The sequence below is a fragment of the Phyllostomus discolor genome, chromosome 11 (genome assembly GCF_004126475.2).
Source record: "Phyllostomus discolor isolate MPI-MPIP mPhyDis1 chromosome 11, mPhyDis1.pri.v3, whole genome shotgun sequence".
NCBI lineage: Eukaryota > Metazoa > Chordata > Mammalia > Chiroptera > Phyllostomidae > Phyllostomus > Phyllostomus discolor.
Genome location: NC_040913.2, coordinates 23,875,093 through 23,888,801, shown reverse-complemented (window position 1 = coordinate 23,888,801; position 13,709 = coordinate 23,875,093). Strand labels below are relative to the sequence as shown.

Genomic DNA, 13,709 nt, shown 5'->3' with positions numbered 1-13,709 from the left:
AATCTTTTTTGAAGGTCACTGCAGTCAGGATGATATCAGCAAATGACATGCCATTTTATGATACCCACTGTAAGTGAACTTGTTTTCTTTTAAATGAGAGTTATCTTATTTCTTTTAAATTATTTAGGTATATTTACTCAAACCAGATGGGTTTTCAAGACTCTCTACTGACATTCTCCATGAAAAATAAAGACCAAATTCTAGTGCCCAGTTTACGTCTTTGTGGGAGATAGGGTAATGTGATGTATTAAAAAAACACACTCTTGAGAATAAAACATAGCTGGGCTCCATTTATGGTTTTAACACTTAGACTGTGTGACTTGGGGCTGAGTACTTAAGTTCTCTAAACTTCAGTTTACTCAACTATGAAATAGGTTAGAAAAAGCAACATAAAGGATTTGTAAGGATTAAGTGAACAAAATCGTTTATGCTAGCTACACTCTATCTTTATTTATAACTCTGTTAAGAAGATTTCTTTAAAAAATTACCTCTGTTAAAGAAGCTGACTATTGATATTTTTTAAACTCAAATGTTCACTTTAATAAAAAATGAAACAAGATTTGATCTTTAAAGGCTATGTCTGGCTGTATCATCTCCTAATTACTGTTGTAACCTTTTACCTTTTGGACATTCCCTTAACTGTCACTAAGTGTATTTTCGTATCAGTTTTAATTTCAGGTTCTTCCAGTGCTTTCATCAGCACTGGAAGTAGATGATTTATCTAGTACTCTGGCCTCATACTTCCTTTTGTCCTACATGAACATTGACCTTCATCTCAGCTTCACTGCATTCAGCTACTCCAATGGCCACAGCTACAGTTATCGCTGGAAGTACAATACTAGTCTGTCTCCAAATCCATTCTCCGACAGCGATCTCTAGTCCTCCTCCTTACTCGTACAGCTACTTCCACTTTGATGCTTGTCACCTCATCAGGATTTCATGTACTTTGTACCTTCTGCTCTCTCCTAATCCATCATCCCTGCTGGGTGCCCTTCTCTCCCCTTTCTCTTCAAGCCAGGTGCAGGGAGTAGTATCACTTCAGTCGTTCTCTTGCTCACAGCCCAAGCTTCATTTCCATTTGTATACTTGTGACCTCTGTATTATATCTTTTACTTGAAGTACTTTATCAAATATTAGTAACATCTCAAAATCTCAGTTGTCTCATGGATAATATGGTATTAATAATAATGTATATACTATAATATGGTATTACAGTTTTAAACAAGTTACTGTTTAGTCTACCTTCAGCCCATCTGGAGAAAAGTTGCGAAGAAAGGCAACGTGACATTTAGAGATAGACCGTGTTTGCACCTGCACGGCCACGTACTGCCACAGAAACTGACCTGATACACGGTTCCCTTTGCCATCCTCTCTCAGCTCCTTAGGATTGTCAGAGGACCCAACTCCACAGAAACTCATTTATTAATCTTTAGAAGATGGATGCTTATGTATTTAGAATAACTGAATGTATGTTCACATTTTAGAAATCTCCGAGAAGCAAGGGATAATGCTTTGGCTGAAAAGGACCGAGCAGTGCTGGCTGAAAAGGATGCTTTAGAGAAACATAATGAGCTCTTAGACAGGTAAGCAGCCTGAAAGCAGAAATGTTAAAACTGCAATTTTTGTTCTTCTTACTTTGATTTTTAATAAAGTATAATCTTTATTTCTATTGAAATATAATGTACATGTGTTATTTTTATAATGTGTAATTTTTTCATACATTGAAATAAGATAAAGAGCAATTCAGTCATACGAGAGAGCTTCATAATACTGTTTTCATCCATCTCAATCACTACTCTTTAAGAGGCAAACACTGATTTCCATCACTATAGTTTAGTTTAGCTCTTTCTGGACTAGCACTAACTGGAATCATGCAGTATATACTCCTTGGTGTCTTGCTTCTTTCACTCAGCCTTATTCTATGTGCCGTCCATTTGTTTCTGTGTCAGCAGTCCGTTCCTTCCTGTTGCTGAGTACGAGCACACATCCACGGTTTGCGTGTGCACTCACCTGTTTATGGGCACTTACATTGTTTCCAGTTTGGAGTTGTCATGGGTAAAGCTGCTATGAACATTTGTTGTCATGTGTTTCTATGGGCATATGTTTTTATTTATTTCTCTTGGGTAAATACCTAGGAGTGGTATTGTTAATCATAGAATAAGTGAATGTTTTACTTTAAGAAAACCTGCCAAGCTTAACTCCAAAGTAGTTGTACCTTTCATTGTACACTCCCCAGTTCATTTTTTTTAAAACCTTTTATGTTCTGGTTCATGTGTAGGAGGAAGGAGAAGAGAAAATGATCTGTCTTTCATTTATCAGTAACAAAGGATATTTAATAGCCTTGTTAAAAGGAAAGTCACTAATGAATATCAAGGTAAATATCATTACCTCATTGAACACTGCATTTTCAGTGGATTGACTATATGGAAAGTAAACAGTGCTTAACTTTTTAAAAACTTTTTATTTTGAAATAACTTCAGACAGAAAATTACTAAGGTAGTACAAAAAGTTCATATACCTTTGACACACTAATAAACTTTGAAGATAAGCTGAACGGGTCTTTAATCTTTAAATGTACAGTTGCAGATTTATCTGTGATTTACGCAATACATCAAATTAAAGATTGAGGCAAGTCTTCGTATAATTAACCTTTAATCTTTAATTTTTTAGATTGTCAAAATCTTTTAGAATGGCTCAGTGTTATACTTCTGAATACACTTCAACTTTATAAACCTGATTGACCTGTGGAAGAACTTTAATAAATATAATACTGAAGAAATCTTTCCTATAATGTGAAATTATGTCTAATTCCAAAGATCTTAATATAAAATAAATTTGTAAATCAGTTGTTTTTGTTGAAGTGCTAATACAAGCTATCTTTAACGTTATCTATTAGTATGTATAATCCTTCTGTTTATATATCTATATGATTTCCTCTAAAGATTTATTTGGCTTTTTTGTTGATGTTTTTGAGCATGATAAATTTAGTAATGGTTGTAGAATAGTATTTGTGAACAAACTAACAAACTTTAAAAGAAAGCATAAGATTTTAGCGAGCAAACCAAGCAGAATTTCCAAACTTGCTACCTTTGGTATGTTTTTGTGGATTTGGAATGAGGAGAATAGTAAATCAGACCTTAAAAAGGACTACTTTATATTTATGCCAAACTCTGTAATCTTCTTAACACCAAAAATTCTTCTTTACCTGCTTGTCCAGAGACTGGTATTTATCCTAAAGGCCATGGGATACTTTAGTACCTAAATGTGTTTCTGAATTACTGAGAATTCTATTATTTAATGCTTATTAAGCACATAGAACAGTGTCTTGCACATGAGTAGTACTATAGAAATGCTTGCTTTTATTATTATTATTATAAACTAATTTGTTCAACTGTTTGTTATTAATCTTTACTAACTAAATTTTTGTCATTCAAAAGTTGGTATCTTTCAAATCATTTTCCACTAGAATACTGAATAAACTGGTACAGCTCATTTTTAAACTGCCAGAAGAGAGGAACTTTAATTCCTTGAAGTATTAGTAAAAACCTTGCTTATCCACAGCCTGATTTTCAACCAGCCTTAAATACTTATGGTAGTTTTAAATCAAGGCAAACAAGGAGAAAAAGAACATGTTTCTAGACACACTAGAAATACCTATGAGCAGCAGGTAGTTATATTTTTCACATTACACCTATCATCCATGCACAGTTCATTTTAGAGAATGGTGAACTGGTTTTAGAGAACATAGAGAACTGTTTTTTTTATGAAAGTGTCAGTATTTTTTAAGTTAAACTGTACATTTAATGGGATCCATACGAAAATACCAGCAAGATTTATTTTTAAGTCTACACACTAACTTCCTCTTGTGTTGGGTGGTGTTGAAGTAGCACAGGCCTTCTGGGATCCTGGTAAAGGCGATGGAGTTAGGGATGCATTTGGATTAAGTGGTTCGTAGTCATTTCTGTTTTATAGTTAAATTATCGCTAGCCATTTCTGAGTAGCAGTGGCTTCCAGGAATACTCTTATTATCTACTGTGCCTGACCCCCATGTGTGGTGAGAGATAAGAGTGTGTTTCAGGTACTCTTTACTGGAACCCAGCATTACTGGAACCAGGCATTTCATTTTATTTTATTTTATTTTATTTTATTTTATTTTATTTTATTTTTATTTCTTCCTTCTTTTTCTTCTTTCCTCCTTTTTTTCTTTCTTTCTTTCATTTATTACATATAGGATACAAAATTAAACCCATCCAGAACTCCCTTTATTCCTACAAGCTTTCCCACCCAAAACCTTCTAAAATCATTTCATACCACAAAATGGCTAGCAAAGGATAAAAAGATACAAACCTTCCAAAAGTCACAGATGCTCAGCTTGAGACTGCTCACTGGGTCAGATGAGCCAGTTTCTGGAGGAGCCCACTGTTTGCTCTGTTACAGCGGTGGGTCAATACTACAGCATTCTGGACTAGAGGCTGATGTCAGGGACAACCTGAGCATGTGATTGGCTGGAGGTGTGGTTGGAAAGCAGACCACTTATTCCCTCTATGCATCCTTTAGTTGTTTCACTGTGAAATCCCGCTTCTGCTCCAGTAGTGCCTGAGAGAACCAATGCATGGTGACTGTTAGGTGGAGGGGCTTATCCGAAAAGACGCAGAACCAGCCAGGCTCCTAACACATGTAGGACGTGTGTAATGCCAGGGGACAATATTAGCTCATCATCCAGGGAGTGGCGATAAAGGAGCAGCTCTTTCTCAAATGTGCATGGGCCCAGATACTCTTTCAAGCTGATCCAGACATGGAGGCCAGAGCCACGACTGAGAAAAGGGATCTTCAGTGCCTTCTACTTGTTAGTGATGTACCTGTGAGCTGCCTGCAGCCGAGGAGATTAGTGGGCAGTTGCACGTTGTCAGTCCATTCTCTGTCCTGGAGCAGCTGACACAGCTTGTGCCAGTGATGTCAGAGATGCTGTAGAGGAAGCCAAAGGCATTCATGGCAGAGGCCACCTCCTTGTGGGTGTGCAGAGTACCAAAATGCAAGCCAGAGATCCCCAAACCCTTACTGGTGCCCCTGATCAAATGGGTCCTGTTGGGCTCAGGCAAACTTCCCCTGCCCAGAACACTGTGGAATGTGGTGGAATCATCAAACTCAGACAGCATGCAAATCTCATCTATAATCACACAGAGGTTACCTATTGGCAAATTCTGCATATTCCTTCAATGAGTCCTGGGAGTAGATGTTTCCCAGAGGATTGTGGGAGTTGATAAGCACAAGGCCTTTGACCTTTTCCCCCTTAAGACTAGCCCCAAGCATGGCTTTCTCTAACTTGTCCACAGTCAGCTGGAACAGTTTCATGTTCACCTCAGTGATCTGACTGTCCAGGGGGACATGAATCAGCTCAACTTTCCCATACAGGTGGGAAGTATAGGTGAAGCCAGCAAGGAAGGGGTGGAGGTCAGAAAGGCCTCACCTGGATTACACAGAACCATGGTCAATGAATACGAGACAGAGCAGTAGCCACTTAGAACGACCACATTTTCTGCATCAAGCTGGGCAGGGACCTTGCAGTGGTAGGCCAGGAACCAGGCCACTTCCTCCCGCAGGACTGCTTGTCTCCTCCAGTCAAAACATTCCAGGCCATTCACAATGTAGTTCCTGTCACTCCAACTCAACATTTCGGTCCTCTGATCAGTGCAGAGCTTGTTCTCTTGGTTGATGAAGCCTGAGGTGTTCTTGTCCTCGTGGTATTTGTCTCCTTGGTAGGTCATGTAGTCCTGGAAGCCGGAGTGGAATAAAGCGGAGATGTCAGCCTCATGGTTGGACGGATTATGACTGACAAATGCAGCTTCCAAATCACTCAGTCGGTGACTTAGCTGGGCAGGCTGCCTGGACAATCGGGCCTGCTGCCCGCCTCTAGCGTCGCCCATAGAGTCCAGGGAAGAGCAGGCCAGCGGGAGCTCCAGGCTTCCTGTGGTCCCAAACTGTGAGGGGCTGACCACCTGGCACATTAAGTGGCTGAGAATGGCTTCCTGCCGCAGGTGCCTGGTCTCTGACTGTGGGATGTAGTCCTCTATGGTCTGCTGCAAGTTAGGACTGGCTCTGTCAGCTGGCTGCGGGGCTCTGGTTTCGGAGGCCCTGGCCCCTCATCTGGCCACAGGGCTTGTGGAGGGTGTCTGATTGGCGACTCATAGTCTTCTTGTATTGGCCTCACTGGACTGGCCTGACCCTTTCAGGAGATAAAGTGAGAATGTTCTGAAAAATGACCTCTTTACATTAATACTAATCTGTAGATCAAACAAAGGACACATCACATGGGTCTAAAGCTTCTCTGGGCGCCTGCAGCTTTTTTCCTAGAGATAAAAGGCCAGCACTGCCACCTCCATGGGGACTGCCTGGCCCTGTAAGACCGCACTTTGTTTCCTGTAGCTTCTGTCTGTGCTGGGTTTGGCCTTCTTTCTTTATGGAGGCAACAAATTTATCATTTGCTTTGGAGGAGGTCCCCCTGGCGTTCCTCAGGCCTCTGGGCACTCAAACTTTTTACTAATCTGGTGGATTCCTGAATCTTCATAGGATTGGGGGACCTTTTCCCCCAGCTTTACAATTGACAAAACTGTGAGATGTTGAAAGTGGACAACCTGAAGATTGGATATGTGTATACATTGTGAAAGGATTCCTCCCCCTGAAGTTCATTAACACACTCACCACCTCACATGTTTACTTACATGGGAGAACACTAAAGTTTTACTTCCTTAGAAAATTTCAGTTGAACAATACAGTACTGTCATCTGTTGTCACCATGTCATACATTAGATACTCAGACTTTATTCATGTTACAGAAAGATTTTTTTAACCACACATATTGAATCTATGGTTCATATTGAAAAATTAAATAAGTGAGTTTCTGAACAAGAACCACAAATTGCATCAGGTCACTGGGGTACCCAATGTGGTGAAAAAGAAATGTTGGATTCATACCTCAAGGTTGACACTGGGACACGTTCCAAATAGATCAGCTGTTTTTATGCAAGTCGGTAAAGTACGAGAGAAACCGTAGGGTAATGGTTTCATAAGCCCTGGATTGTACAATGCTTTTGGAATGCAGAATTTGTAAAAGTAAGAATTCATAAACTTAGCTACTTGCAAATGAAGAATGTTGGTGTGGAATTACTACCATAAAGAAGGTCAAAAGACAAGTGCAGTCTGGGAAAAACATTTGCAACCCCTGTCACAGTCATGTGATTAACTTCCCCGTAGGAAGACACTCCTACAGATCAGTCACAAATGAAAATTAGATGGAGGTTAAAACTAGTTATCCTCCAGCAAAAACTGAAAGGTTGGTAATACTCTGTGTTTGCATGGGTATGGAAAAACAGGAAATCTCATGCCTTGTTAGTGGATTTTAATTCAGTACAACCTCTTTGAAGAGTAATTTAGTAACCAGTCAAAAGAACAAATGCACATTGCTGTTGGCCCAGGAGTTTCATTTCTAGTGTGTTATCCTGCAGACATTCTTGCCAGGTACTAAATGGCATGTATAACGACATATTCTTTATAGCATAGGATGCTGCTACAAAAGATTGAAATTATCCCAAACATTCATTGACGTTTAGGCAATAACTAAGTAAGTTATAGCACTTGGTTACAGCTATAGAATAAAACATGTCACTGTACAAAAGGAATAAAGAAGCTTTATATCCTGACAAGGGAAAATCTTTAAGATATGTTGTTGGGTGAAAAAGGCATGCTGCAGAACCATATATATGTGACAGCATAATCATATATGTGCACACATTTTTTTCATGCAGGATGTATAACAGATAGATATGTGTATATTATATTTATAAGGCTGTCATTTCTATGAAAATTAAAAAACAATATAATGCACATATGTATATGTTTGTGTGTATTTGCTTATATCTAAACAATTCTTGCTTGTGGAATAAGAAATTGGGAGGACGGAGGACAGAGGTTGGATATAGATTTTTTATAATATATTCTTTTGTCCTATTTAAATATTGAACTTGTAACATTTTTAAACTTTCTTTCCAGGTTGTTTTCAGGCTTAGATATAATAAAATATTATAAGTGCATGTCTTAGATTATATCCTCAGTAAGCAGCGATGTTCGTAGTGGTTTTTAAGATTGCTGTTGAAGAAAGCAAGATGACCAAGAGTTAGGATGGGCTCTCAAGAATAAATCAAAGCAGATTACATTTCCATCTTTAATAGGGACGTTGCACTGGTAAAAACATAGAAATGAAGTTAGGGTTCAAGTGATTTGCCAAGACTTTCCATGACATCCTTCTAAACAAGATAGGGAATATATGGGCACAATTCAAGGTTAGGTAAATGGGTTAGTGACTGCTTAAGGTGTTACCCAGATGTTTTTAGAGAATCAGTAATAATCAAGAGGTAAGTGCATTATGGCCATCGGTAATGCTCTATAGTGTTATATATATTACTGCATTTAGTACTATAGTGCTACATTTTTATCAGTGATTTGAGTAAAACTAAAAGCACCTTATATTACAAATTTGATATAATATACAGCAGAAGAATAACAAAGAAATGAATTGCAGAACAAGGATCCAAGTAGATCTTTTCAAGCAGAAATTAATGACCTGAATGAAACTTTATGAATAAATATAAGATCATACACTTGGGTCCAGAAAACCTGAGTTATTAGTATAATTGAATTGAAATTGAATTGAAATGTGAAAATAACCTGGGAGATTTCTATATGGATATATTATCCTACAATAATAGAAGTTATATCTAGAATGTGGTTGGTAATTACCTTATCTATAGAATTGTGCTGGGGTCTGGGCACCCAAGCTTTAAACCCAAGCTCTGACCTAAACTGTGGAAAGATGCAAAAGTACCCTAGCAGTGCTAGATTATAACTGTCAACAAATATTTGAAGGGTCCCTAGATGAACGAGCTGGTTTTCTCACTTGGTAAGACTTAAAGTACTAGAGTTGGGAAACCTGGGTAAACATCAGAGGAAAGAATAAAGGTAAACTTGCTGTCGAGGCTTTCCAAAAATGCCTTGTCACCTAGCATTCTCCAGCAGGGGAAGTGTTTGTGCAGTAGCTGGACCAGCGTTCAGTAGGAATGTGCTCCCAGGGACCGAAGCATCAAGTGGGCAGCTTGATGTGTTTGAAGCCTGTTTCAATCCCGAGATTGTCTGTGACAACAGCTCAAAAGAGTTAACCCGTTAGTTAAGTTACTGTGCAGGAGGAACGGTGAACCCAAACTATATTTGAGTGCATAATATTTTAAATCTCTGCAGTTCACTTTTCCTGTGTTTTTTCAAAATAAAAACTTAGTGCTTAGGACTATTTGAAAAGGACACTATATATTTGTTTAATATCCACTGAAATTCTTTTAAGTGTATATTGCCTAGAAATATTTGAACTCATATATTTTGGGAATATCATGTGTACTTTTGTATATAGTGAAACCCAAAGAAAAATATTTTTATTTTTCAGATGTTGAGTTTTTATTACTCAAATATGTGATTCTACTTTCTTGGTATCAATATCAGAATAAACAAATATATCTGAATCTTTACATGGATTGTGATTTTCCTGAATTATACTTTACATAAATAAAGTCTCAGATGTGCCCATACACAATTTTCTAACCAGGTCTAATTAGTCTCAGCTTTTTTATATATATCAAAAGTTTTTCTTTATCATATGCTTCATTTAATGATTAAACAAACAGTGTTATTATAAAGAACAATGTAAGAAAATAGTATGCCACTTGTAAATATGAATAAAAAAGGGTTTTCATTGAAGGACTTTAATTGTCTACAAAATTATGGATTTTCTCAGAGATTAAAAGGTCTGCATAGGCCCCTGACAGGTATGACTCAGTCGGTTAGACATCATCCCACAAAGAAAAGGTCATGTGTTCAGTTCCCAGTCAGGACACATGCTGCCTAAGTAGTGGATTCAGTCCCCAGTCAGGGCAGGTACGAGAGGCAACTGATTGATGTTTCTCTCACATCAGCATTTCTCTCCCTCTCTTTCTCACTCACTTCCCCTGTCTCTAAAAAATAAATAAATGAAAAAAATTTTTTAAATGGTCTATGTAGGTTCCAGTTCAAATTCAATAATTTATCTAGTGCTGAGTAACAAAATTAAGTACTCTATTTTGTGTACAGTGCACACCCACATTTTTGGCCCACACTTTCAGGGGAAAAAAATCCTTCTTTTTAATTTCTCAGTTCAACTTTTTGTTTGTTTATATTTAAAAACAAATCCAGTTATCATATTCCAGGGTATTATTTTGTATACAGATATCGTTATTGCTTTCTAGAGTTACACTTTTAATACATAAGCATAAATAAAAGAATTAGAAACAATTATAAAGATACAGAGTTAGTACTACCCACCCCACATATAATGTGCACCCTATTCTTCCCTCAAAACTTTGGGCAAAAAGTGTGCATTATGCACGGCAAAATCCAGTTTTCATGAATGTGAACAGTTATGTCTGTTGCTTTGAATCTTTGCACACACTGTGCAGATTCTGTCAAAGGGAAATTCTTATCCTTGATCATTGTGAATAATGGAACAAGTTGAATGCACTGTTAATCTGTGGGAGCCCACGTGAGAGGCCTATGTATGAATCTAAAGTAAACTTGCCATCTAGAGTTGATTTTAATAGTACTTTTCAGTTATGATCGTTTTAACTTTTAAAAATATGTTTTATATTTTGAAATGTATTTGTAATTCAGTCAGTAAATATTTTTAAATGATAACTACTTGATGTTATGCTTTCAATTTCTACAACTTTTCTGATTATAGTAGGAATTTATACTCATTTTTACATGTAGAATACAAAAATAAAACGTGAGTAGGATAAGTTACTTTTATGTAGTACCAAGCTAGTTTAAAGCTTGATATAGAAGCTAGTTTTCTTAAATTCCCCTTTGGTGCTTTATCCCCAAGATCAGGACAGTTTTGGTATGCCTTTATTCTGCCTTTTTTTTTAATGCTCTTAGATTGCTTTATCTTTGTTTTTCTGTCCTTTAATCTGCTGCTGGCTTCTTCAGCTGGCAAGTCAATGTATGTATCATTTGCAAAATGAACTTAATGGAATAAAGGATAATGAGATTTGGAATACAAACTATAGTATTGCCTGGCCTGTGTGGCTCAGTTGGTTGGGCATCGTCGTCCTGCAAACCGAATGGTTCGATTCCCGGTCAGGCACATGCCTGGGTTGCAGGTTCAGTCCCCAGTCACAGAGAGTACGGGAGGCAGCCAGCTGATGTTTCGCTCTCACACTGATGTTTCTCTCCCTCGCTTTCTCCCTCCCTCCCCCTCGCTCTAAAGTAAAAAATAAATAAATAAATAAAATTGTTTAAAGAAATAAAAGCTATGATATTGCACTTAAACTTTATTTTACTTTGCAATAATTTTATTAATTATTTCTAGATTTCATGGTTACATAACATAATTCGCTTCAAAATTGTCATTTGAATGTATAAATTCCTAATTCTCAACCCTATATTAAGGTATTCTTTCGTCATACTTTGTGAAAGAAGGAATATACAATAATTCATACTTTTTAGATGAAATTTTTAATATCTGAATTTTTGTTTGATCATTTGCAATATACTCTCATTAATGGGTTACTCTATTGGTTTTCTACAGTTTGTAAAATTATATGTTCTTTGTTACTTGATTTCTCTTATTCGTGGAGTGTTCTATTTTCCCACAGTTTTGCTTTATTTATATTGAAATAGTCTAGCCCCATGTTGTTCTAAAATTTTCTCTTGGCTTTTAGACTGCTGCTCCATCTGACATAAATTTGTTCCCTTTCATAGGATTATATCTCAAGCTGTACTCATTACTTCCTAAATTACCCAGAAGTGATTCCATTGCTTTCCCCAGTAAAGGCTTTAGAATTAGTAATAATGTAATGTACATGAAAGCATTAAGAAATTTATTGCGGAGATGAAAAATATCTGTTCCTTTTCAGTTTAGACATAAAGCTCTGAAAGGAACCAATAAGAAACTGCCATATTCACATGACAGCATATAAATTTTACTTTATGCTACCTTTCATCTATCTTTCTTTTTCTTTATTGGGCATTGGTGTGATCTGAAATTCCTTGTCCTGCCAGGAACCATGTCCTAGGGAGTCGTTTAACTATTCATGGATAATTTATTGCTTATAATTGGGCTTAAGTGGTACAGGTTCTCAAGTGATACACCTATTTCCACCTCCAAAGAACAGAAATGGACTAGCATTATGAGCATATATTGTACATATTTTGTTGTGTAAATGGAACAGTTGATGTGGAGAAATGCACTTCGCATATTTGGTGACGTAAACCTCTTCTCAATTCTAAATAACTCAATGTCCATCACTCTAGCGATCAATTCAGTCTTTACCTTCTAAAATCAAGGCTGTGCTCCTTCATTCTATCTTGGTCTGTATTTTTTTTTAAGTTTTATTTTAAACGATTTCATATGTGCACAAAAACACAAGAATGGTACAAAGAATGTCTGTGTACCTTTTGTCTAGACCCACCCCTTTTCAACATTTTGCTTCATTTGTTTTATCATCTTATTCTGTCTCCCTCCTTCCCTTCCTCACTCATACACACATACACGTGCTGGGCTTTTTTTTTTTCCTGAATAGTTCAGTATGTTGAATATACCATATACTTTTTTACCTCTTCACAGTTTATTTCCTAGGAATAAGAATATTCTCTTATGTAACCACAGTGCACTTTCAAATATAGGACAACATTGATGATTGCACTTTTACCCATTTTGTCATTTGTCCCAGTAATGTCTTTTTATTACAGTTTTTCTTCTGGTACAAGATCCAGTCCAGAATCATGCATTACTTTTAGTTCTCATGCCTCCTTAGTCTCCTTCAATCTGGAACAGTTCTTTGATTTTTTCTTTTCTATTCTGTTCTCATGGCATTTGGTCGTTTGTGTGTGAGTGTGTGTTCATCTTTCCCCAGGGACCTCGTCTTCTACTCCACTTCCACTGTTACTTTAGGAATGACCAATAAAGTTCTTAAACCCAAACCATACTTTTATGTCTTATAAACTGAGATTTCCAGCTACCTGGTTGATATTTTTATGTGGCTGTCTTTCTGGAACGTTAAACTCAGTATTGCTAAAACAAACTTTGCTTGCCGACACAGTCACCCTGCCCCGAACAAAAGGTGGCTTCACCTGACCTCACTTCTGTAACTTCTGCCACCATCCAAAGCCATTTCTGTTTGAATCTTTCCCATTGCTCCTCTGTATGATCACTTATCAAATTTTATACATTCTACCCCAGTAGTATCTCTACAATTCTCTTCACTCCTGTCGCCCTCATGCTGGGTCAGCCTCTCATTACTCCTTCACTGGTGCCATGTTGTAATTACGTACCATACCTCTAACTTGGTTGCTCCATCCCCCTCTCAGTTAATCCTCTTGCCCAGACCTGTTTTTCCTGCCATAGTTTGGTGTTCTGACTAACATCATTTGCCTAGGCACTTGAACAAGAAAGCTGGTGATTCACAACTACTGTTTCCTTCTCCCTCCTATTTCCCATTTATTCACCCAACAAATAATTATTGGTGCCTACTGTGTGCCAGTCACTGTGCCAGGTGCTGATATATGTTAGTAAATAAAGTGGAGAGTGCTCCTGCTGAGAATCAGTTGAGGGAGACAAAATAAACAAATGTATA

General features: G+C 37.3%; 1 protein-coding gene and 1 pseudogene across 2 annotated transcripts in view; one reads left to right on the top strand and one right to left on the bottom strand.

Annotated features, from left to right (window-relative positions):
• Positions 1 to 13,709, top strand: part of PIBF1 (progesterone immunomodulatory binding factor 1) — a 181,444-nt gene that overhangs the window by 59,442 nt on the left and 108,293 nt on the right. For both annotated transcript variants that reach the window (XM_028526719.2, XM_036011297.1), the window contains one exon: positions 1,485 to 1,583. In XM_028526719.2, the coding sequence (XP_028382520.1) occupies positions 1,485 to 1,583 (99 nt within the window). The remainder of the gene's footprint in view (positions 1 to 1,484; positions 1,584 to 13,709) is intronic.
• On the bottom strand, positions 4,538 to 13,268 carry LOC114508803 (annotated as a pseudogene).